The sequence below is a fragment of the Myxine glutinosa genome, chromosome 1, assembly GCF_964187855.1.
Source record: "Myxine glutinosa chromosome 1, kmMyxGlut1.1, whole genome shotgun sequence".
NCBI classification, from domain to species: Eukaryota; Metazoa; Chordata; class Myxini; order Myxiniformes; family Myxinidae; genus Myxine; species Myxine glutinosa.
In genome coordinates, this window is record NC_136261.1 from 257,338,819 (window position 1) to 257,365,604 (window position 26,786).

The following is a 26,786-nucleotide window of genomic DNA, read 5'->3' on the forward strand; positions in this document are numbered from 1 at the left end:
GTGGGTCCTACACACGTTATTGACGCAAAGATCGCTAGAGGTCTTCTCAGAACAATGACTGTACGTTAGAAAACATAAACGTCATCCACACTGTCCGTGATGGACCTATAGCTCCATACTTAAATTGAGGTGAAAATATGCCTAAAATTCCCAAAAAATTTCACCTTAAATTATTCAGAATAAAATATTGAAAACGGCATGATTGTTATGTTTTTATGTGACCATAATATCACTTCTCCAGAAAATATAGCAATATCATGGGTATATTACACTGTTTTGACGACAACAAACTTGTAATGTGCGAGGTTGTAAAAAAACGGGGGGGGTGCTTAACTTAATTCTTTGTGTATATATGCCCAGGACACAAGCAAACAATTGACAGACCAGCATAGTATTTGGGATTTCAACCCAAGATCCCAGCATAATGAGCCATCATGAGCCATGAGCATCAACAGCATCAGCATCATGATGAGCATCATGTGGATGGAAATGCTAAACAATGTTAACGGTACAGGACTTTTCTTGCTTCTCCCATTTATGGAACTCCCTTCCAGAGGCAGTTCTTTTTCACTCTTCCTCCAGGGTTTAAAACAGGCATTTTACTGCTGCCTCATGTCATCCCCCATTCTGACCCATTATCTTTATTTAATACCTCCATTAACCTTTCCAAACCCAAAGCACTTACTTGCCAATTTCAGTGTTTCCTTCCCTTCTCTTTCTTCCTTTCCTGTTTTATAATTGCTTTTCTGGTTCTGCCCAATTATTGGCCTGCTACCTTACTGTCAATTTAACTGTGCTCTTCCATGAGCCTCACTCTTGTGGAGAGAAAAAAGGCCAATCTTCTTTTTTATCTTGAAGGCTACCGTCACAGACTATATCTCATTGAGGCCAGGCCTTAAATAACATAACTCCATTGATAAATGTGAGGAAAGATAAATAGAAGAGAGAGAATGTAAAGGTGAGGAGTGAAAATGAGTAAGAAAAGTGTATGATGTTTGTTTGTAAGAAAGAGAGGTTAAAGTTAGCCCGGTAGCTGATAGTTTGAGTGAGACACAAAGTAAGACCAGCAATCCTGACACGGAGAGTATAAGATGGTTCCGGGCACCACTTTAACGCTCCTAAGTTATAACAGTAGTACTACCCTGAGCGGTTGCTGTCTATAACCTACTACCTAAAAAACCGGTCCAACCAGATGGATGTTTTTTAGGAGACACCATCTCCTTACTGGATGGCCGTTGCCTCCCGAAGGAAGCTCATCCGCCCTTTAACAGGTATTGTTTTTAGTCCTGCAATGTGTCACTGGTAATTCCCTGTTTGTCGTTAAAGGCGGCAAAAAGGGTTGGCGTCAGGAAGGGCATCCGGCCGTAAAACATTGCTTCAAAAAGGGGACCGAAAAACAACAACAACCACGGTTCCCGAAAAAGGCCAACCCCCGCTTTGCGGGGAAAAATGGCCTCTAAAGGTGGTTATATATATATTTTTAATGTGTCACAGTTGCCCTCTCCACTGGCAAGCCAGTGAGGGTAGTCGGTTTAGTCGCCGACTACCTGACCATGCGGCAGGTAGCACTCGGTTACATGTTACCATTGGCAGTCAAGAAAGAGACTGACTTGACGAAAATCTGCACTTTCAAAGTTTTCTTTCATATACATGCTATTAGTGCTCTTTTGGATTGTAACAGTGTTTTGTCCATGATGTTTTTTGTTGATGAAGGTGTAGAAAGGGTGGGAAAATAGGGTAAAGGAGGAATAAATATAATAGGAGGAAGTAGAGTCAAATACATTGGGTGGAAAGGTTGTGCATGAGCAAAAGGCTGAGCACCAACAAAAGAGCAAAAACTGGTGTTGCTCTTTCTGAATTTGTTATATGTACAATGTACATGCATTGAAGACAATGTATCTCAGCTTTTTACTGAGTACATTATTGGTATCTGCTTGATTGTTTGGCAATGAGGCTGAAGTGCAGGACGAGTTGTTCTCACATCACAGAGTGGTCGGTGGCCTCTCCTCCAGTCTGGCTCCCTCTGCACTCCCAGGTCCAACCCTACCAATCTCTTCCAGGGTGTACATGTTCTTTCAGTAACTTCCCCCTGCTTAAACTCCAAAAATCACAACTGCCTTTCCTCGCATCTCATCAAAACTTTTCATCAGTTTGTGAACCACCTTTGGAGACATCAATCACACTCTTCCTTTCAGAGCTTCAAACAAATGATGCACCACCATCTCATGTCACTCCCCCACATGCATCCATACTTGTGATATTTTATACCCCCATTAAATCGACCTAGCCTAACTCTCTAACTTGCAGGTTACTGTGTATCTTTCCCTCCCCTCTGCCACACTCTCAATACATTGCATGTTTACCTTTAGGCTTTGTAAAGAAAAAAAGGCTCTTATTGAAATGTAAATCGATATATTTTTAAATTAAAAAAATCTGTTGAGCCCTTTTTTTTTCTTTTTCTTCTTTTCTTTTTTTGTACACAGAATCGAGGCCCGTATAAGAGCTAACACATTGAACATGAAAACATGCACAGACACATAAAACATGCAATGAAGGGAGCGGGAGACAATGAATTATCTTGATGAAATTGTCCTTCTCTGAAATTGCGAAGAATTTGTTTGTTTTTTGGGGGGGTTTTTTGTATACAAGATCGAGGCTCGTGAAAGAGCTAACATTAATCACACAAAAAGTCAAACCGACACTTAAAACATATAATAAGGGGAGCAGTAGACAAGATGGGGAGAGAGGGGGAAAACACAAACAACATTTGACAGCAGGGACATTGAGAGATCTGTGGGAGGGAGAGGGCTTGGGGGGAGGTGGGAGAGGTATAAAATATATGGACAATGCAAGGACTTCCAGGAAAGAAGTTAAAATATCAAAAAAGTGGATCTGGGGTGAATTAGCGGGGGTAGAAAAGATCAAGGTTTTGAATGGGGGAAGATAAGAGATGGTGGTGAACAGCTGTTTTAAAGACCTGGAGGGAGGAGTGGGATTGAAGGGAGTTGGGGGAGTTTGTTCCAGAGGCAGGAGAAAAGAGAAATGAAAGAGTGAAGGACTGAAGGTGAGCAGAGAGCCTAGAATGAAGGGAGAGAGGGAAGTACACAAGCACAACAACAGCAGAGAACAGGGACGTCGGTAGATCTGTGGAAGGGAGAGGGCTGGGGGAGGAGGGAGGGGTACACTATAAAGCAAATGAACACTTCTAGCAATTTTAGGAAAGAAGTTGGAGATTGAAAGAGGCGGATTTGGGGTGTTTTAACAGGGGTAGAAAAAAATCAAGGTTTTGGGTGGCGTACAGCTGTTTTAAAGACCTGGAGGGAGGAGAGGGATTGAAGAGAGTGTTTGAGAGGCGGGAGAAAAGAGGAATGAAGGAGTGAAGGTGAGCAGAGAGTCTTGATTTTGACAATTTAACCATAAGAGGGTTGCTGGCAGATCTTGTGCGTCCTGTAGGAATATTTGGGGGACAGAGCCCAGAGAGAGCTGGGGGAGCAAGGCCGGAGAGGAGTCGGTAGAAGACAGAAAGCCTTCTAAGAATAATTAATCGAAACCTATTATGACCAAGTCTTTCAGCACAATTGTGCCTAAATGGGAACTGAATATCAAACGGTATTTGGTGAAATGTAAACATTTTGGATGGGAGAGGGAGGGCAGTACAACATTGCGAAACCATGCCCATGCACCCTCGCCAAAAAAAATATGTATATATAAGAGCCAAGGGTGTACTTACTTTTTCCACATGCGAAATTTGCATTCATGTTTATTTAAATTATACAATGGACTACAAAATGTAAATGTTTCATGATATTTGTTATATTATATCACCTTTATCTATCAATATTGTTGAAATGAAGATCAAATAGCTGTATGTTGAAATATGTTGAAAAAGTCAAAACTTTACATGGGGTGTACTTACTTTTTCACGTGACTGTATATATATATATGTATATATATATATATGTGTATATAAAAATTTGTATTAGATAGATAGATAGATATATATATATATATATATATATATATATATATATATATATATATATATATATATATATATATATATATACAGTATATATATATATATATATATACAGTATATATATATATATATATATATATATATATATATATATATATATATATATATATATATATATATGTATGTATATATACAGACTTGGCATTTAATATGGAATATTTTTTTTGTGGGGGTGAACTTACTTTTCAAGATGTCTTAGAACCAAAAGTTCATTGGAATTATGTTGAAATTATTCTAGATTTTGTTAATGTGACCTTTAAAAGAAACAAAAACCACATTTGACATATCGAAACAAATAAATTGATCCTCGAAAGTGATGTAAACTGATATCGAACTCAATTCATGGACAGTACTGTGTTAAACTTCTGTACGTTTTCCAGAAGTATCTCTTTATTTTGCACATTAGCCAAAAATTTTTTAAACAAAAACAAAACTTAAATTATGACTGGGATTACAGACAGTAAAATTACAGTTCAGTACTTCCTGTAACCCCCACGAGCATTCAGGAGAGCACGTACACGTTGAGGCATGCTGTTCACGATATTTTCCAAGGTTTGGACAGGAATCGCTTGCCATGCAGTGACAATAGCCTGCTGCAATTCATACACAGAGGTCAGCTGCTGGTCCAAGTGGTCGATTTGACGCGTTAATTCTGCCCACGAGTTCTCTATCGGATTCATATCCGGGGACATGGCAGGCCACTCCATATGCTCTACACCACGGTCAGTAAGAAAGTGTTGGATCATGCGAGCACGATGAGGCCATGCATTGTCATCTTGAAAGACAGTTTCCTCGAAAGGCTGCACGAGCAAATGGAAGCAATGTTTCTTCCAGAACGGCCCTGCACTTGAACTGGTTCAGGTTTCCATTCAGAACAAGCAGGTCAGTTTTGCCCCCTGCATGAAAAGCACCCCAAACGGTCACCCCACCACCTCCAGCTTGGACTCTTTGCACTATACAATCTTTGTTGTAGGCTTCATGCACTTGTCTGCGCACTCGGACGCGGCCATCTTGACGATAGACCAGAAATCTAGACTCGTCACTGATGATCACGTGATTCCAGTGTCCTGGCTGCCATTGACGGTGCTCTCTGGCCCACTGCAATCGGCGCTGGCGGTGATTTCTGGTCAGGCGTGGCTTTCTCAGGGGATGCCTGGCACGATAGCCTGCTTGAACCAGTCGTTGGTTGACTAGCCTTCTGGATACAGGCACATTTGTCAGTTGCTGCCACTCAGCCCTAAGCCGATTAGCTGACTTGGTACGGCCATTGCGGACTAGCCGGTGCAGCTGGCAATCATCCCGCCTTGTGGTTCTGCGGGGACGTCCTGCCCTCGGTATTGGAGTAGGGACACCCCTCTGAGCATTTCGTTTCAGGATCTTTGACACCTGACCTTGATTGATGCCATACTGCTGAGCAATAGCACGCTGTTTCATGCCAGAATTTCGTAAAGCCACCACTCCATGACAAACAGCATTGTCGAGTTGACGGACCATCTCCAGAGGAAGCGGCAATAACTTTTGGAGATGTGCAGCAGTTGTTTTCCACTAATACAGAACACAACAACCCTTGTATACCCAGCTGTGAAGCCAATCATCAAATGCACCTGTCCGTACATTTTGCCACGCCACCTGTGATATAATCCTGTTGTTGACTTCTTGCTGCGACAGACAATCAGTGACATGGTTCTTTGAACAAATAAATCACCAAAGTTTAAAAGAAACTCACCAGATTGATATATGAGTTAGGAAAGTAAACCCAAGTCAAGAAAAAAATATATATTCCATATTAAATGCCAAGTCTGTATATACGTGTATATAAAAATTTGTATGTAGATATATATATATATATATATATATATATATATATATATCTATATATATATATACATATATATATATATATATATATATATATATATATATATATATATATATATATATATATATATGTATATATATGTATATATATATACAAAAAAGGGAAGAAATAAAAAAGCCAAAAATATTTTCTTCCTCAATCACATCCTCCTTCATCTTCTCAAGTGGTTGTTTGTCATACTGTCCTGTGAAAATCTCTCTTGCCCCTCGCTCTTGTATGAAACAAACACTATAATTGGTGTGACCCCATCCTTTCCTCTCCACCACCACACCCCTCACTGCCCACACCATGAACCTTCCCTGACACAATCTCACCCCTACAGGGCAGCACAAAAGCTGAACCTGACAAACAGGATACGAAAAAAACGAGCTTCACCATCAAGGGCGTTGCACGATCCACCACGCTTTCCGACCAATTTTGCTGGAGCTTTACGTTGTTCACCACCGCCAGCTCCACCTTGCCTATTGCGGTCTGCTGGAAAAGCTCGTGATAATCCTGGAACTGGGAAGGTGAGTTTAGTTTGCAGCTGACAAAAGGCAACTCACCTGTCACGTGTGCCAATTAATTCAGCACAATATGTGTATCTTGTCACCATTCAGTTTCACCAAATCGACATTTTGTACTTGTATGGTTGTTAATACAGACAATGAGAAAAAGTCACAATAAATGATCACTGACAACAACCACAACTTCAAAATAGCAGCTTTGACACTGATGTTCAAACAAATGTCAACATTTAGTGGACATTGCTGTTTTAACGAAAAAATTTCAGTTCGATGTAATCGACCGAAGCCAAGATCCCAGATCATGGGTAAGTCTATTTATTTTTTAATTTTCAAATCTGTTGAGCCTTCTTATAGTAATATTTACGGCTACATATCAAACTGTATAAGGTGAAATGTAAACATTTTGGAAGGGGATTTGGAGGGCAGTAGCACATTTCATGCACATCATGCTCATCCACCCTGAATGCTAAGGAGCACCCTTCGTGTTACACCTGGTGTGAGATAATCAAAACTTGCATGAGATGTGTTGATGATATTCCCTCCAGTCGGGCATGTGCTGGAAATGAAGGTAGCTTGCGCTGTCTGTTCCTGAAAATGATCTCCGAGCCCAGGTGTCTTGCGAAGGATACTCCATTTCAAATTCCCATGCTAGGTTTAGTGAACCGATGTTATGCCTAACGTGAACATCCTGAGAATTCTTTTTAGCACATTTCTATAAAATTGTATGCATTTTCATTGTATATTCCTCCTGAAAAGGGAGCAGAAATTAAAACGTGCAAAAGAGTAAAATGCGGAGCCTATCCTCGCACTGTTCGTGACCTTAAAGCTCAAAGCTGCTTGTTGCATTATGAGAACGATATATTAAGGGAAATTGCTGCATAGCCATGATTGAATGTGAGACCCCAGGCATTAACCCTTTCCTTTCCTATGGTGAATAAGGGAGATTAAAATGTAAGAAAAATGATGGTGCGGTTTGTGATGTCTGAAATATTTCTGGTGTCCTCATCACTCTTTTTGACGGGAATGAAAATAAATAAATAACTATAACGTTAATGCAATATATATTTCATGTAGTCGTTTATAGAGTGTACTTTCTGCATTTTTCATTCAGTTTGCTTGGTTTGCAATGAGGATTGTCTTCCTTTTAATGATTTTCCGATTAGAATGGGAATCTATATCATTCACCAATATCCTTGGATCTGTGAATATGAATACGAGTTGATAACGCAAATCTGATCAGGAAAACGACATTTTTATATGCCACTCTTGTGTACATCAAATTAAATAAGACCAAGATGAAAAAGTGTAAATGAAAGATAATGGGGATTTTCAAATCGGAACTGTTTAATACAGATATCCCTACATGGCAATCATATTGTATCCCATGAGATCTTGTCATGATGTATCTGTTTGATACATCATGTATTGCTTGCTGGACATATACATCATGCTGTACATCATGTACATATACATCATGTATTATATTGCTTTGAACACAGCACTCCTTGAAGCTTTTTACTATTCAGAGCATAATCCTGCCGTACCACGTATTTGTTCCCCTTTGTTGCCAAAAAGTGGAGAATCTTCTTCTCGTTCTCCATCTCAAATTTGGATAAAAGCAAAATGTGAGCAAAATGATCTACAATTATCTTCATGAAATTTTGCACATTTTTGAGATTGTTCAAGTCTTGTGAACACAACCGCTTGATAATAATGGACTAAAATTGACATTTTGCAATAAGTAATGTTTTGTTTTGTTTGTTTTTGTATACATTGTCGTGGCTGATGGAAGAACTAGTATTCGTATACTGAATGAATCAGGACACAACAAGACAAAAGGAACAGTTGAGAGAGGGGGAAACACCAACAGCAGAGTTGAAGGCCAATATAGAGGCAGACGTGAACAAACAATGACTGTGGGGATGAAGGAGAGGTAGGAGAGGATGTTTGGAGTTGGCCTTGGATGCCATATGCAGAGTTTGGATGGGGAGTTGCTGCATTTTTGGAGAGGGATAGTAAGAGTGTGAGATTTTTTCATGTTTGAAAGACATTTTTTTCATGGTAAAGAACCCATTTATGCTGCTATCTTGCCTGAATTTTCCTGAATAGTTTACCTTTTAAATGAAAAATTATTTTCTGAAATGATAGTTGATTTACAAAAAAATTTAAATTATAAATAAACAAGTGAATCCTCTTGGATTGCGCTGAGGTTCGGGCTTGGAATTTCTAGGAGGAAGTATAATTTGTATGCAATGAAAGTACATGTAATATGGGATCGAGTAAGATCGAGTAAGCTTCACCAGTGCGCGTGCGCGAATTTACGTCACGTCGGCAGCGAGAAGGCGTTCCCCAACACGAACCAATCAGGAACTGCCACGCCCACTTATATGATCTCCGAATTCCTGTGACAGGAATTAGCGTTACACTGGCTGGAAGTCAATCGCTAAAGGCGCTTCCTCAGCGCCAATCACCAGTGCGCGTGCGCGAATTTACGTCACGTCGGCAGCGAGAAGGCGTTCCCCAATACGAACCAATCAGGAACTGCCACGCCCACTTATATGATCTCCGAATTCCTGTGACAGGAATTAGCGTTACACTGGCTGGAAGACAATCGCTAAAGGCGCTTCCTCAGCGCCAATATATGCTTTTATGTGCACACGTGCAGATATATATATATCTATATATCTATATATATATATATTTATTTATATATATATATATATATATATATATATATATATTGTTTATGGCTACATATATATATATATATATATATATATATATATATATATATATATATATATATATATATATATATATATATATATATATTGTTTATGGCTACATATATATATATATATATATTGTTTATGGCTACATATATATATATATATATATATATATATATATATATATATATATATATATATATATATATATATATATATATATATATATATATATATATATATATATATATTGTATATATATATATATACAGGGGGCTGCAAAAGTAGGTATACAGTAAGGATTATACCAGTATTACCAGTATTATAATAGTGGTGCTCAGATTCATTTAATACTAGATTTCATTTAATTCATTAAAATCATTATTACCATTTTAATAATGGTAGTAATGACATTATTAATAATGAATAATTCATTACCATTATTACCATGTGTCAAGTAGCACACTGTGCGTGCGCTACTTGACAAAGAATTTCCCAACAGGTGGATTGGACGTCGGGGAACCCGTTGACTGGCCACCACGTTCGCCGGATCTCACCCCTATGGACTTCTTTTTCTGGGGATGTGTAAAAGACAGAGTTTTCGCACGCAAGCCACGTTCTGTTGATGCCATGATTCAGTTCATACGGGAGGCTTGCCAGGAAATTGATGCTGATAAAGACCTTTGTGCCAGAGTGTGCATGGGTGTCCACACTCGACTAGTGGAGTGTGTGAATGCCGGGGGCAAACAGTTTGAACATTTGAGGGATTAATATGTTTATTATTGATATGTTTATTATTGATATGTTATAATTGATATGCTTGTATAATCAATAAAATACGTTTTGTGCGCACGTTTTGTTTTTCATTACTGTATACCTACTTTTGCAGCCCCCTGTATATATATATATATATATATATATATATATAGATAGATAGATATATATAGATATATATAGATATAGATAGATATAGATATATATAGATATATATAGATATATATAGATATATATAGATAGATATAGATAGATATATATAGATATATATAGATATAGATAGATATAGATATATATAGATAGATATATATAGATATATATAGATATAGATAGATATAGATATATATAGATATAGATAGATATAGATATATATAGATATAGATAGATATATATATATAGATATATATATAGATATATAGATATATATATAGATATATATATAGATATATATATAGATATATATATAGATATATATATAGATATATATATATAGATATATATATATAGATATATATATAGATATATATATAGATATATATATAGATATATATATATATAGATATATATATAGATATATATATATTGTTATGGACCGCGGCTAAGATGTTAATTTGCCGAGCGGATGGCGCCGCGGCCCTAACAGTTACCCCGACTAACTCGATTCCTGAACGTTGGCCAAAATCGCGCCACAGATATTCAATAGGGAAAAGACAAAGGCGACACGGATGTGAAGAAGAAGAAGAAGAAGAAGGAGACAAAAAGGTTTGAAATGCTACTAAATTTATTCCTACTATTAACACAATCAAAGAAACCAAGGAGAAGGAAGGATAATAAAATAATTTACAGAAGAAATCAGAGACACAGTGAAAATCGCTAGCTTACCTACAGTCTTAATTAACCCAGGGACAAGACAAACAGAACAAACTCACGTACACGAATGGGGAAATTGCAGGCAGGAATGACAGGAGGTGGGTGGCTGGAGGGGGAGGAAGGCACGGAGCTGGCTGCAGCTTGATCCCGCACGGGACGTCGGGCTGGACCTCGACGGCCGCCGATGCCACCGAACCTGTCGTGTGCGCGGGGTAACGGGTCGGAGCTGCTTGGTGGAGCCAACGCTGCTGGTGGGGGGTCTGGCGTGACGGGTCCTCTCTCTTTCTTAGTCCAACCCAGTCCAACAACTTCCTCTCTTGCTTAGTCCAACCACTTCCTCTCTTGCTTAGTCCAACTACTTTAATCCAACTCTTCCTTTGCTTTCGCGCTCGCTCTATATAGCGCCTCAGGCGATCAAGCCGCTGGTGTCCAGGACACGCCCTTCGGTCAGCTCGCCTCGGCCCTGATTGGTCGGCACGGCCCTCTGGCTCCACCCTTGATGACGATGGGCGGGCACGCCCAGGAGTCGGCAGCTCCTCCCCCTTCTTCTCCAAGCCGACCTCGTGGCGAATGGAGTCGCGGAGGGAACAGTTGGCAATCATTGGAAGGGGAATGTGAATGAAAGGGGATCTACTCTTATTTAATGCATTGCAATGGAGTGTTTCAATTAATGGAAGACACAGCCTTACACTAATACACATAATAAGGATATAACTGTCCCGTAATTGGGGGAAATCAAGGGGGGAAATCTATGATTGGCTAACGTGTGGTGTTTATGAACTAATTACGGGACGCACTTTGACCTTTATACATAACTGGAGCAAGGAGGGCGATATTTTTACAATGTACTATACAATAAAAAACACAATAAAAAAACACAATCCTCATATCCACAACAATATTATATAGATATATATATAGATATATATATATAGATATATATATAGATATATATTGTTGCGGACGCGGTTAAAGATGTTATTTACCGAGCGGTTGGTATTACCGCGACCGAACAGTTCCCCCGATTCTTCCCCAACTCAGCCGATTCACCCAGACGTTGGCCAAATCGCGCTATGCCAAATCAATGATAGAAAGGACACGACGACTGGGAAAGAAGAAACGACGCAAGGGGTACAGTTCTCAAGACCTCCGGAGGAGGGTATAATTACAGTGGTGGAGAAAAGGGGTAGATTACAAGGCAGTGAGGTAAAGACACAGAAGAGATGGGCACTTAATTACCGTCTTATCTTATCCCAGACAGACCACAGACAAACGGAACAAGGCTGATTTACACAGGGATTGATGGCAGGAAGGGACAGGTAGGTCGATAGCACAAGGTGCACCTTGGCTCGGGGACAGGATAAAGCACGGTCCAGAAGATGCGGGGAGGCCTCACAGCGCTCGGAGGGGACGTCTTTCTTGCTTCAAGCTCAGCGCGCATCTGACGTCACCCCCCTCTCACCGCGCATGCTCAGCGGGGAGTGACACGCCCTCGGCTGGTTGGTTCCGCCCCACTGGGGCCGATCCGCCGCTTCCATTGGGTGCGGGGGTTACCGGGCTCCGCCCTTGACGAGGAGCTGACAGGGAGCCCCTATTTGGTAACCCCGTCGAGCACATGTTTGATGGCGGCTCGTTGGGAAGGCCTGGTGCCCTCCCAACACCCCCTACCAACCAAGCCGGAGTGAGGACGCGCACTTCCTGCGCTCGTTGTTGTTGTTGTTGTTGTTGTTGTTGTTGAACTGTGAGGAAGAGCTGCGGGGAGGTATTGGGAGGTCCTAAACTTCCTAACGGTGCCATACAATCACATTCTGGTGCAACGAAGGGTCAGAATTAATGGAAACGAGTCCTTAACTGACATAGACTAAGAATAACTAGCAAGATGTCCTATAGTTGTCTTACATGAGATGCGGTGAACCTGGGCACGACATTTAATGGGGGAAATAGGGGGAGGTCGGGTCTACAGAGTGTTGTTTACAGAAAATGGGACTAGGGAATGGGGGATTGGGGATAGTTGGGAAGTATTGAGGAAATAGGGGAATATTTACAAGTGGATATGGATGGATAAACCCCATATCCGCAACACTGCACCCTTCTCTACCTCGGGGCGGCCCGACCTGATAAATTTTTACCTACTTTAGTGTGGCACTCAGATGTAGTTCCCTCTACTATTAACTCAACCCTGAGTGCGACAGTTTTACAGATGTTCACAAATGAGTAAATATGTCCCCCTGCGACGTTGCACCCTTCTCCTAACAGAAACACACCCACAGGATAACCGAATCGTGGAAAGCATCCTCAAACTAAACATACAGCCGGTAGGGAGCATTATTTATACAACACTGATATTTACACTACGATCCAGGACCTGTTCTTTGAGGAACACATGCAGATGTTATGCATAGGGAGAGCACGCATGCCAGCATCGATACACCAACCCACGAGTGCCCTGTGGCCCTACGGCCTTTAATAATGTGCAGAGCACCCCTTCCAAGCACCAAAAGCACCACCCCATTACGCACAGTCAGCACCATCCGGTGCACCAATAAAGTGTTCATAAAAATGCACAATTAAGTGTCCATGGTCACCGGTGGTGTCGCAGCCGGCCGATGTTCTGCCGCTGGTCTTGCCTTCATGGAGTGCACTTGGCCTTCTGGCTTCTTTAGAAATAAAGAAAGGCGCCAACCGCGTCCATTTCTGAATTGTGGCCGTCAGGGGGGCCAACTAAAAGTGGTTCACCTGTATGGAATAGGTGCCACGTTGACCCAGAGGTCCATCCACGGGTGGTGCTTGACCGCAAAAGAACTGCGGTCCATTGTGGGCGGCCACAAACATTGCGGTCCATATGGTGTATCGATCCAGGCAGCAAGCAGCGGAAGTACAGGCCCACAACTGCGGAGCCAGCACCTCTCTCTCCTCTCTCTCTGCCCCAAAGCCAGATCCTCGGAGGTGGGAGACAAAAGAAGACAAGTGAGTAAGGTGGTAAGGGCGCAAAAGTGCACGCAATACAAGGTAATGCACACTGGGGGCACATGGGAACCAGGTGAGACAGGTACGTTCCTACCGTACGCCCCCCCCCCCCCCCCACCAGGTAACCTACATTGCCCCTCCCTTACCCCTTACTGTATCCACAAAACACAACACTACCCATAAACATCTACTTTACACATCAACAACGTCCCTACTGTCTTCCCCGTTCCTCCCATAAACCAAATTCGTCTTCTCTCCCTCCTAACCAATCAAATTTGCCATTTCCAACTCTCATCAAAATCTGCCATCTCCAACTCAACATCAAAATCTGCCATCACCAATTCATCATCAGTCCCTCCTAAGGAGGGAGAGATGGAATCACCCCAATGTCTCATCCACGTCGTAATGCGTCTCACAAATCCAAACAGCAATTCTCCTTTCCTGCAACACAAAACAAAGAAAACACAGGTGTGGAGTCATCAGCATCACCTCAGGTAAGTGGCTGCGTATGGTGCGACAGGTTCATCAATCCTAACTATTTCCTAAATGACTTTAACAACTTTACATTACCCGGGGTCTTTCCCTGCCAATCCATTGGCCAACTTACACTATGGGTTCTAAAAACCAATTCCCATTGACCAAACTGTGCTGCTTCTCAATTTGGGGTCTCACTCCCCCGATTCATCTCCCGGTGCCCTTGCACAATTTCTGGGCTACGACGTGTAGCTCTCCCAGCAGGTCTACCCACCTGCACACCTCCACCACTGCAGTTGCCACCCGAGCTTACCTAGCTCCTCACCCTAACCTAACTAACTGGGGAAGGCCCCTCCTGGCTCTGTCACCCCTCGGTGCCCTCTGGCACTGGGCTACCCGGGTCCGTCCTCCGGATCCTCAGGCCCCATCCACAACAACTACTACCGGCTCCCAGAGCCCACCTGCGGCCTCACCTGACCGACATCCTCACAGTGGTGGAGTGCCCAAACCAACTACACACATTAACAGGCTACACGCCCAGCCATTTCCACAACACTAATGCACCCATCCAATCATCATTCTTCCACCCGCACCACAGATGCCAATATCCAACCACAATTTACCTATACCCTCTACCTAACACTTACACTACCCGCCCCGGGTATCCGTGATGGGGGTCCACTCTTCCCCCATCCACACCTTCGCACCACGCACACCACTCCGTACCACTTACTCCAACTCTCTCCACACCACTCAATCTCTGCTCCATATATTCCACACACCTGTACTTGCACACCTGTGCTCTCATACTTGGTGCCGCCTGCACCCTTCTCTCCCCCAAGCGCATTCGCGCTGATCCACAACACTCACTACTCACCATGACACTCATCCGCAATGCTCTCTCATTCATCACTTGTACACTCACACACACCTCGGAGCATTGCCTCACCGATGCCTCATTTGAAGCTGCTCACCAGCACTTCCATTCACACTGCATCATCTGCTCTGTCTACTCCCTTCTAAAACTCGCGCTCCTCCGTCTTCCCTTACACTCAGCGCTCCCACGTCATTATCAAACACTAAGCTACTACGTCCCCACTACAGGTACCAAGTCTCTTACTTAAATCTTGTCACCCATAGTCACCTCTAGTCCCTATCAATATAACCTAACCCACCCGGGCTAGTTTTCACTGCCATCAACCCCATAAAACTAGTGCTCCTTTGCCCCCATTTGTGAGGGATGACAGAGTTGCCATCCCACCACATCGGGCATCTCCCACTACCAATTTTGCACATCAAATTTCAACAAATCAAAAATTTGCCAATCACTACCCATCATCTGCCAATCATTACTGCCAATCCTTTGCCAATCATCAAATTTTGCCTTTTTCTAATTTTGGGTCCAAAACACTAACCTCATCACCCGTCTACTTACTAGATCCTCTCGGTGCGCCAATTCACTTCTACAGCCCGGCTTCGTAAAGCCGAGCAATGAATGCGGGTTGTTTGGTGCCGGCGGCTGGATGCGTCCCGCATTCGGTGCAGGGAAGGAGGCTTACCTGGGCCGAGATCCCACGCACCATCTCGGCACGGAGCCATCCCATGGCCCGATCTCGACCTGCCGGAATGCCTCAACAAAAAGGGGTCGCCATGACGACCCTTCCTATTGGGCTGCCCGTTCCGCCTAGCGGAGCACGGACGCGGCCGTTCAAAGCGATGCCCAGCGTGGATCGCGTACGGCGGTCCTTTCGAACGCGTACACCCCGCAGCCCGTTCCTTGCTCACACATCCAGCCGTCTCCCTGCTCTTTGTCATTGCACCTTCTCTTACACACCCAGGTACACTCATTCCGCTCACAGACTTGGTCACACACCTGACCACCGAACACTTTGGCACACATTCGCCGTTCGCACACCTCACCAACACACCTCTTCGCACCCCCTCCTCGGTCACCTCTGTGACAATCACAGGTGTGCTCTCACTCGCACACCCAACCACGTGCCTCACGACCAATTCCAGTGTGCATTCCCACACACGCTCTACCATTCCAGGTGTGCATCCTTCCATTCCAGGTGTACATCCTCTCTCACCTGTCACAACCAACTCACGCTCCGTGTCACTCTCACTACTTTCACCACCACTCTTGACAGCGCACTCACCCTTACTCTCGACAGCGCACTCTTTCCTCATGCACCTGTCCGTCACACACTTTTCTTGCGCACACTCCGGACCAGCCATACACCTCACTCTTGGCCTCTCACGAACATCCGGGTCCATCTCGACCCCCAAGCTTATTAAATCACCTGGCGCATCATACGCACGACCATATTGGTCACCACTTACACCGGGTCCTCTTTCTCTTCGCTTCTCCTCCATCACCTGCGAATCCCTCATCCGGTTAATGAGCACATCATCACGATCCGAACACAGACTTTGGACTAATTCTTTTACTTCCTCTTTTATCTCTTTCTTATCCTCTCTCCGTCGCTTCTTAATTTCGCTCACCCCTTCTTCCACTTCTTCTAATTTCTGCTTCACCTCCTTCATCTCCTCGTGCGCCCCCTTAAGTTCTTCCTCTAAGGCTACCTTGACCGTTTCTATGTGCGTCTTCACCTGCCGGTCCTTCGTCTCCATTACCTCTGTCACCTCGTCCAACCTCGTTGTCAGTCCCTCACGTACCATCTGACATTGCCTCTGTGTCGCTATCAAGTCGTTTTGTATGTCGTTTTGTGTCGCTTTTAACCCTCCTAGTACTGCAGTGTTCCTTTGAACCTGCTCCGTTAGTTCTTTTTGTCCCTCCGTCAGCTGTTCCACTCCCAGCGTCAACTCCTCTATACCACCTTGCAATTTTACAGTCCTATTTCTCACCTCCTTCTCCATGCGCTCCTCACAGTGCCTCACCTCCTCGCGCACTCCTCCGACCTCCTCACTCACACCTCTTCTGATCTCCTCTCCCATCACTTGCATCTCCTGCCCAGATGCCACCCTCATCTGCTCCATTTCCTCCCTGTGAGCATCCAATTTAGTTTCTACCCCCATTCTGACCCCCTCTATCTGCTGCCCCATTTGTTTAACTTCCCTTTCCGCTTGGTCCCTCATGTCCCTCAATTTGCCTTCCATACTGTTTTCTAACCCCTCTAACCCCTTTTTCATCCCTTCCATTTGATTCTCTTGAGCGGCCATTCTGTTTTCTACCCCCGTTAACCCCTCCTGTATTTCCCCTAATCTATTGTCTAATCCCTCAAATTTGTTTCCTAATCCCTCTATTCTACTCCCTAACCCTCCGATCTGGGCCCCCATGTCCTCCCTCAATTTCTCGCTATTGGACCCCATGTCCTCCCTCAATTTCTCGCTATTGGACCCCATGTCCTCCCTCAATTTCTCGCTATTGGACCCCATCCTTTGTTCTAACCGTTCGCTATTCTGGGCCATAAGGGCCTTCATTTGTATAAAAAAAAGGTTCAAATCCACCAGCGGCGCTGCTGCGGGCGCGGTCGCCGTAGCCATCTGCGAGGCGCCATTTTGTGCGCCCGTAACCTCGTGCGCGAGGATGCCATTTTGCGAACCTGCCGCCCTCACTGCTTCGCTCTCCTCATGTTCCTCAATTTGGTCCTGGATCGACCCTGCCTCACTCTCCTCTACCGGAACCCAGCCATCTTGATCTCCCATAGCGCGACTTTCAAAATTCGGGTTTTTTTGTAAAACAAAATCAAATTTCGGTGACTTGTAATTTTGAGCGCGTTAAGCGCGCTTCGGGTCCGTATCCCACTCCTGACACCAATTGTTGCGGACGCGGTTAAAGATGTTATTTACCGAGCGGTTGGTATTACCGCGACCGAACAGTTCCCCCGATTCTTCCCCAACTCAGCCGATTCACCCAGACGTTGGCCAAATCGCGCTATGCCAAATCAATGATAGAAAGGACACGACGACTGGGAAAGAGGAAACGACGCAAGGGGTACAGTTCTCAAGACCTCCGGAGGAGGGTATAATTACAGTGGTGGAGAAAAGGGGTAGATTACAAGGCAGTGAGGTAAAGACACAGAAGAGATGGGCACTTAATTACCGTCTTATCTTATCCCAGACAGACCACAGACAAACGGAACAAGGCTGACTTATACAGGGATTGATGGCAGGAAGGGACAGGTAGGTCGATAGCACAAGGTGCACCTTGGCTCGGGGACAGGATAAAGCACGGTCCAGAAGATGCGGGGAGGCCTCACAGCGCTCGGAGGGGACGTCTTTCTTGCTTCAAGCTCAGCGCGCATCTGACGTCACCCCCCTCTCACCGCGCATGCTCAGCGGGGAGTGACACGCCCTCGGCTGGTTGGTTCCACCCCACTGGGGCCGGTCCGCCACTTCCATTGGGTGCGGGGGTTACCGGGGGGCGCCCTTGACGAGGAGCTGACAGGGAGCCCCTATTTGGTAACCCCGTCGAGCACATGTTTGATGGCGGCTCGTTGGGAAGGCCTGGTGCCCTCCCAACACCCCCTACCAACCAAGCCGGAGTGAGGACGCGCACTTCCTGCGCTCGTTGTTGTTGTTGTTGTTGTTGTTAAACTGTGAGGAAGAGCTGCGGGGAGGTATTGGGAGGTCCTAAACTTCCTAACGGTGCCATACAATCACATTCTGGTGCACGGAAGGGTCAGAATTAATGGAAACGAGTCCTTAACTGACATAGACTAAGAATAACTAGCAATAGTGTAGCAGCATAGCAAACCTGTTGTGCATTTTGTGATACAAGCACCAAATTTGGCACAAATGTACATTAATATGTTGCGAACATTTTCAGATATTGGGCCACTTGAAATTCTCTCTTTATGTCCGCCATATTGGATTTCAAAATGGCCGCCACTTGAAATCTACATTTGCTATTATCTCTGGACGTAATGCAGCTATTGACTTGATTCTGGTATCTAAATGTATGTTTTTGGGGGCAAGGAATCCAATGGTACCAATTTCAACTTAATATTATCTATCACAGTCTGTTATATAATTTTATTTGGAAATTATCTAGGCAAATATTGGATTCAACACAATACTTTGAAAAGAATGTCTTAGTTCTGTAAATGTCTTAGGTATAATACTGACATGCTACATGGTCTAGTATTTGAGGCTAGGTGTACTGGTATCTGAGGCTAGGTATATACCGGTACTGAAGATACGTGTACATAAACAGTGTCATGTTAACAAGTTCAGCATTGCCACAAGTACATGTATGTTGTTGACTCATCGTCATGTGCAGTCCCCTTCACACACACAGAGGGCTGTGCACTGAAGGGCAGCCTTTTTGCACTTGCAGCGCCTCACACACCCTTTCTTGCACTTGCAAGAAACCAGCTCAATGCAGCTGTGAGCTGCCTCAGTTAGCCTGGTCCAGTAAGGTGTGTACTGTCCTTCTCCAGTCCTTGACCAACCCCAGTTGGTTGGTGGAGGGAGCTCTGGTGCTGGCAGCAGTATCTGACCCCACACATGTCCACCTTGATACACTGCCCTCTTGACATGTTCCTCCAGAGCTGCCTTCGTTGGAGGGATGAGCTGCACATTGTTCTTCCTTGCGAAGAGTTTCCTCCTGGCCTTGTCAATGTCTGTGCATTTGCTGGTTCGATCATACAACAGGATCACGAACCTCTCGATGATGCGCATTGCATCGTCTGGTATGTCACGAGGTGCAGAGGACAGCAGCAGCAGTGCCTTAGTGAGTTCTGGCAGTACCGTCCAGACTGCCCACGCAGTGTTCTTGCCATGTCTATGAAAACTAGACACAGTGTCGCATCCAGTTAGAGCGTGGAACATTGGCAGTGCACGAGCCTTCTCTCGTCCCAATCCAGCTGCTATTTCGTGTGCTGCTAGGTATCGGAAACTCTGGCCTGTTCCGAATGCCAGCCACAGTTTGTCTTCTGGTTGCAACTCCTGTACCAGGGACACTGCCAGCACCACAACATCGGTGTCTACAGTCCGGATGAGTATTGCATGGTGTCCATGCTGGACTGCGTGAGATGCATGCAGCAACATCCGACTGTCAGCCTCTTCATGGTTACATGGGGCGAGTGAGGTCAGATCTGGCAGTAGTGGCTTGCTGAGCACTGCCTCTCCATCAGTAATGACGAGTTGCTTGTCCTCCTGGTCAAACCATTCCATGAGAGCTGCTGAGAGGAACCTGAACAGCTCGGTCTTGTTGCTGTCCACTCGTAGGAAGTTCTGCCAGTTTCCTGGTATGGCTGCGGCAGCCACCACACGTCTCCGCACACCTTGTCCCCGCTTTGCACGTGTACTACCTTTCAGTGAATCAGCAAGGTAAGTATCCCAGACCAGATCCAGGCGTGACACTGTTTGCAGCTTCGTGGACATATATGGGATGAAGATCTGTTGTGCATACTCTTCAAAGGTCTTTGATGCAGCCGGCTTCAGCATCTGGACGATGGCTGCTCCATCAAGCACAATACAGGTCGTGACAGGAGTCTCTGTCTTTGCGTCGGAGACTTCTTCCAAGCATGTGAGGAGATCACTCTTGGGACCAGTGCAGAGGCTTCCACCATCAGACAATGCAGGAGGACATGCCTGATTCTCGTGACAAAAGAACTCCTCAAGGTTTCCATCCCTCGTCTGGCAGCCAATGTACAGGCGTGCGAAGAGTTCACGGTCATTCTTGATGGAGGCGAGCTGTTGCTGACCTTTGCTCTGGCTTCTTGGAGTGGAAGTGCTGAACACCTTCAGCTTGTTACGAGGAATGGGTGCGTCCATTGCCTTTGTTCTGTCCAACAGACACTCTCTGGTGAAAGCCTCGAACTGCTCTTGGCCAATCCTCTTGGCATTCATCACGGTCTCCACAGCAGCAGGATCTGCGATCTCCTTTGTGTCCAGTTTGACTACATCCTGACTCTCCTCCTCGAATGGGTTGCCCATCTCCTCTATGACACCGACGAGAGAGCGAACATCTTTCACAAATGAGGCCTGTACACTTGGCGTCTGATCATGATGACGTGTGTCTGCTGTTTGCCGTCTCCAGTGTTGGTTCCCATCCTGGAATTCTTCGATCAGCCTGGCAACTTCTGGTCCCGCAACCATCCAGCGACATAGGGCACTAGGGTTGTCAGTGAGCCCAACTGCTCCACCGTCTCCTTTGATGCAGGCATTATTCTGCTCATGTGCCTGGTCAATCGGGATTGAAGAGAACACCCTCTGTGTTTTCTGAACGGTGAAGTGGCTTTCCCTGAATTTCCTGGCTACATCTGGGTGTTTGATGGTGAGTTCGGCCATGTCCTTCAGGTGCACTGGTATCCACCTAGCATAGTGGGTGTGATCCAGTGCATGGAACCAGGGGACCAGCTCTGTCAGAGCATCGAGGTACATCATTAACGATCCCTGCCTGAGAGAACGCACATACACTAGAACCAACAGTTCTAGTTCCAGCACGGTTGCCCAGTAGTGAAACTGGGGGATGTCTTCTCCTCTCTGGCAACACCAGTCTTCAAACTCCGGAAGGTCCTCTGCATCCCTGGTTTCTCCCAGACAGTAGTGGTTGTAGGCACGGTGTTGCAGGATGTACAGTGCTGCTGCAGTCACTTGATGTGCTCTTCTTGTGCGCAAGACATGGGATGCTCGCAGGAATGAGTCTGCTGTCCCTGCTGTCGCAATCTCGGCTTGCACAAGTGCTTGCACCCAACCACTCCCTTTCAGCCAGTCCCCCAGTGTCCTCAGTGCCGCCATCTCTATGTGGAGGCCACCAAACTTCACCACTATCTGGTCTTCACCATAGCTCTCTGGCCACTTCCACTGTATCTGCTTGGCCAAAGCAAACAGTGGCTGATCAACGGTGACCACTGGTGTCTGTCCAGGATTCAGGTGTTCCACAGCATTCTTCACGACGTCCATTGAGTGCCGGATCATGGCCACTGTGTGGGCACTCTCCAGGAAGAGTGGAAGCAGCGACGTGGGGCAGATGACTCGAGCATCTGGTGGCTGTCGGCTGGCATGAAATGCAGCCCAAGATGTGTTGTCATTGTCCACAGATGTCATTGTCCACAAGACAGATGGAAGCCTATACAAGAAATTTCTGTACTCTAGAAACACAAAAGATGGCTTAAAGGGTCTAGGAAAAGGGGATTATGCATGTTTGGTATTTATTGACAATATGAATGTAATGTTACATAAAATATGCATATGAAAAACACAAATGAATGGGTCACTTTGTTTCCTAATGGGCTATGAATTTATATTTTAGACTGCCAGTATATATGAGCTTGTCTGAGTTGTTACTAGTGATTTAGTATAGTTTTTTTATTTATTTATATTTACAGAACTAAGACATTCTTTTCAAAGTATTGTGTTGAATCCAATATTTGCCTAGATAATTTCCAAATAAAATTATATAACAGACTGTGATAGATAATATTAAGTTGAAATTGGTACCATTGGATTCCTTGCCCCCAAAAACATACATTTAGATACCAGAATCAAGTCAATAGCTGCATTACGTCCAGAGATAATAGCAAATGTAGATTTCAAGTGGCGGCCATTTTGAAATCCAATATGGCGGACATAAAGAGAGAATTTCAAGTGGCCCAATATCTGAAAATGTTCGCAACATATTAATGTACATTTGTGCCAAATTTGGTGCTTGTATCACAAAATGCACAATTCTTTTGAATATTTGGGCTAAGCCGCCCCACTACAAGATGTCCTATAGTTGTCTTACATGAGATGCGGTGAACCTGGGCACGACATTTAATGGGGGAAATAGGGGGAGGTCGGGTCTACAGAGTGTTGTTTACAGAAAATGGGACTAGGGAATGGGGGATTGGGGATAGTTGGGAAGTATTGAGGAAATAGGGGAATATTTACAAGCGGATATGGATGGATAAATCCCATATCCGCAACAATATATATAGATATATATATATATATAGATATATATATAGATATATATATATAGATCTATATATATATATATATATATATATATATATATATAGATCTAGATCTAGATATATATATATATATATATAGATCTAGATCTAGATATATATATATATATATATATATATATGTATATCACCCCCCCCCCCCCCCCCCCCCCTTGCTAACGGGAGTGCCGTCCCCGGATCCGTAACAATATATAAATATATATATATATTTCGTGCATGGCGTGCATGGCGAAGGCGGACGTGCATGGCGATGACGTCATGTTGTCCGCTCATTAGGTTGGAGAACCAGATTACAGATACCATTATTAGTAACTCCCAACCGCAACCAGGTCGACTCCATATGATGAGTGGATACCAAGATAACGTCACTGCGTGGCAGGCGGTGCTTATCGCTCCCAGCAAGGTGCAGCAGCAGCTGTATGGGACACCTTGCTGGCGGTTCTCCACTGATGATATGAAGGTCGCATAGTGACTGATATAAAAACCGAAAGGGTCACAGAGTTACAAGTGTATGGAAAGCCTCACTGCGTTGCCCTGATGAAGCGCCAACAAGGGCGAAACCAGGTCGGTAACTGTGAGTTTTGCATGCACTTGTGACAGTATCTGTATTTATAATCCGTAATGACGCACTGCTAGATGGTTCCTCTGGAACTTTGCAGGCAAGGCGGACGTGCATGGCGATGACGTCATGTTGTCCGCTCATTAGGTTGGAGAACCAGATTACAGATACCATTATTAGTAACTCCCAACCGCAACCAGGTCGACTCCATATGATGAATGGATACCAGAGATAACGTCACCGCGTGGCAGGCGGTGCGAATCGCTCCCAGCAAGGTGCAGCAGCAGCTGTATGGGACACCTTGCTGGCGGTTCTCCACTGATGATATGAAGGTCGCATAGTGACTGATGTATATATATATATATATATATATATATATATATATATATATATATATATATATATATATATATATATATATATATATATATATATATATATATATATATATATAGATATGAATTGGAACATGAATAGGTCGACAAGTTTGCTGTCTTTCCATATTTAGCTCCGAATTCTCTCTGAATAACTCTCATAACCACAAAGAGATGTGCTTATTTTTACAGCGTAACCTGTAGGGCAACTTAACGTTAACTTAACCAACAACCATGCTAACTTAACCTTGTGGCGGACACGAAAGCTCACTGGCGTGATGGTATCATACAGCGCACCAAGTGGGCGGCGGCCACGCCCGAGGGGTAGGCGTGGCCTCGGGATATACACGGGGCACACAGCCCCGAGCACGGCAGTGCTACAGTAGGGCTCTTTCAATAAAGACTCTTTTAATTCACCGCGTTGTCCGCTTCCTCCTTGGTAAGCAAGTAGCGCGCGTAGCACCGCGCTTCATTTGGTGACCTCGACGTTGGATCAGCCGTCGCTGACCATCCGTACACGCTATAGCAATGGCAATCAACGCGGTAAAGCTCCCTGAGTTCTGGGAGGCCCACGCCGAGCTCTGGTTCGTGCAAGCCGAAGCCCAGTTTCAGCTTCGGCGCATCAAGGGCGACACGACGTGATACTACCACGTCGTCGCTGCCCTCGGGCCCGGCACAGCCGTCCGGGTCGTATCTGTCCTGAGGAACACGCCGGACGACCACAGGTACGAGGCGATCAATCGTCTCCTCCTCGCCATGTTCGGCCTCACGGAGGACGCACGGGCCGACTGCCTCCTGGACCTCCCCGAGCTTGGCGACACGCGACCGTCAGTCCAAATGGACCATATGTTGTCACTGCTGGGCGACGGAACCCCGGATTTTCTATTCCGAGCGCTATTTCGACGCCAGCTGCCGGCATGAGTACGCCTCGCGTTGGCCGGTTCCATGATAACGGAACCCCGAGCTCTCGCTGCCGAGGCCGACAAGTTCTTCGCGGCTTTGGACACGCGGGTGAGTTTTGGTGCGGCCGTCGCGGCTCCCGGGGCTGCGCGCCCCTACTCCGAGCCCAAAACTGCTGCGGGTGACCACCCCTACTACGCGACGCACCGCGTGGTCGCTGAACCTCCTGCGGGTGACCACCCCTACTACGCGACGCACCGCGTGGCCGCTGAACCTCCTGCGGGTGACCACCCCTACTCCGAGGGGTGCCTCGTGGAGGCCGCCACGCCACGCCTACCTCCGCCGCCGTGGAAAAAACCGCAAGCCTGGTGCCGGTTTCACACCAAGTTCGGCCACGAGGCTCGGCAGTGTCGCCCGCCGTGCTCATTCGGCAGGTCGGGAAACGCCCGGGCCGGCCCTCGGTAGAGGCACTGAGCGCCGGCCGTTCAAACAGCCTACTGTTCATAACGGACACCTTGTCCGGGTGCCGTTACCTGTGCGACACGGAGCGCAGGTGAGTGTCGTTCCCGCCGGTACGTCCGACAAGCAAACCGCAGGCCGGGGCCCCGCGCTGCTTGCTGCCAACGGTACGTCCACACGCACATACAGAAAACGCTGCCTCTCTCTGCGGTTCAGAGGGCAGGTTTTCCGGTGGTCGTTCGTCACTGCCGACGTGCCCATGGCATTGCTTGGCGCGGGCTTCCTGTGTGCAAATGGGCTGTTGGTGGACGTAAAGCACAGAAGGCTCATCCAGGCCGAGACGTTCAGCTCGCTCGCTTGCGCGCTGCCCGGCTCATTGAGCAGCTCCCGGAGCGGCTCATCGAGCGGCTCGCCGAGCGGCTTGCTGAGCGGTTCGGTTCCGGCCAGGTTGATCTGTACGCTTCCGGCAGCGGAGGAATTCACCGCCTCCTCGCTAGCTTCCTGGCCCTCACGCGGCCCACCTTCTCGGCGGGGGCCGTCAAGCACGGGGTGGAACACCACATCCCCACCGCCGGGCTACCGGTCTATGCCCGGGCACGCCGCCTCGAGCCGACGAAGCTCGCGGTAGCTAAAGCGGAGTTCGCTACGCTGGAGCGGCTCGGCATCGTGCGGCACTCCAAGAGTGCTTGGGCGTCACCGCTCCACATCGTGCCAAAGCCCGGCGGGGGATGGCGACCGTGCGGGGACTACCGGCGCCTCAACGACGCCACCACCCCCGACTGCTACCACGTCCCCCACATTCAGGACTTCTCCGCCCGGTCGGTGGGCATGTTCTTCTTTTCAAAGGTGGACCTCATACGCGGCTACCATCAGGTCCCCGTCAGGCCGGAGTACATCCCGAAGACGGCCGTCATCACGCCATTCGGACTTTTCGAATTTCTTCGGATGCCCTTCGGGTTGAAAAATGCGGCTCAGGTGTTCAGCGACTAATGGACAGTGTCTTGCGCGACTTGGATTTTGTGTACGTCTACCTGGACGACATCCTCGTCGCCAGCGCGTCCCGCGAAGAGCACCTCCACCATCTCCGCATGCTCTTCGAACGCCTGTACCAGCATGGCCTCATCATCAACCCCGCCAAGTGCCAGATCGGCGTCACCGAAATCGACTTTTTGGGGCACCGCGTCACCAGGCACGGGGCCATCCCCTTACCGGCCAAGGTGGAGGCGGTCAGGGGTTTCAGCGCCCCCGCACGATCAAGGGGCTCCAGGAGTTCCTGGGCATGGTGAACTTTTATCACCGTTTCCTGCCCCGCATCGCCCAGCTCCTGCG

General features: G+C 46.0%; 1 protein-coding gene across 1 annotated transcript in view; it reads left to right on the top strand.

Annotated features, from left to right (window-relative positions):
* LOC144891735 (kinesin-like protein KIF26B) overlaps positions 1-26,786 on the top strand; it is a 256,217-nt gene that overhangs the window by 58,544 nt on the left and 170,887 nt on the right. Inside the window, exon 4 of the mRNA XM_078775959.1 lies at positions 6,241-6,427. Within this exon, the coding sequence (XP_078632085.1) occupies positions 6,241-6,427 (187 nt within the window). The remainder of the gene's footprint in view (positions 1-6,240; positions 6,428-26,786) is intronic.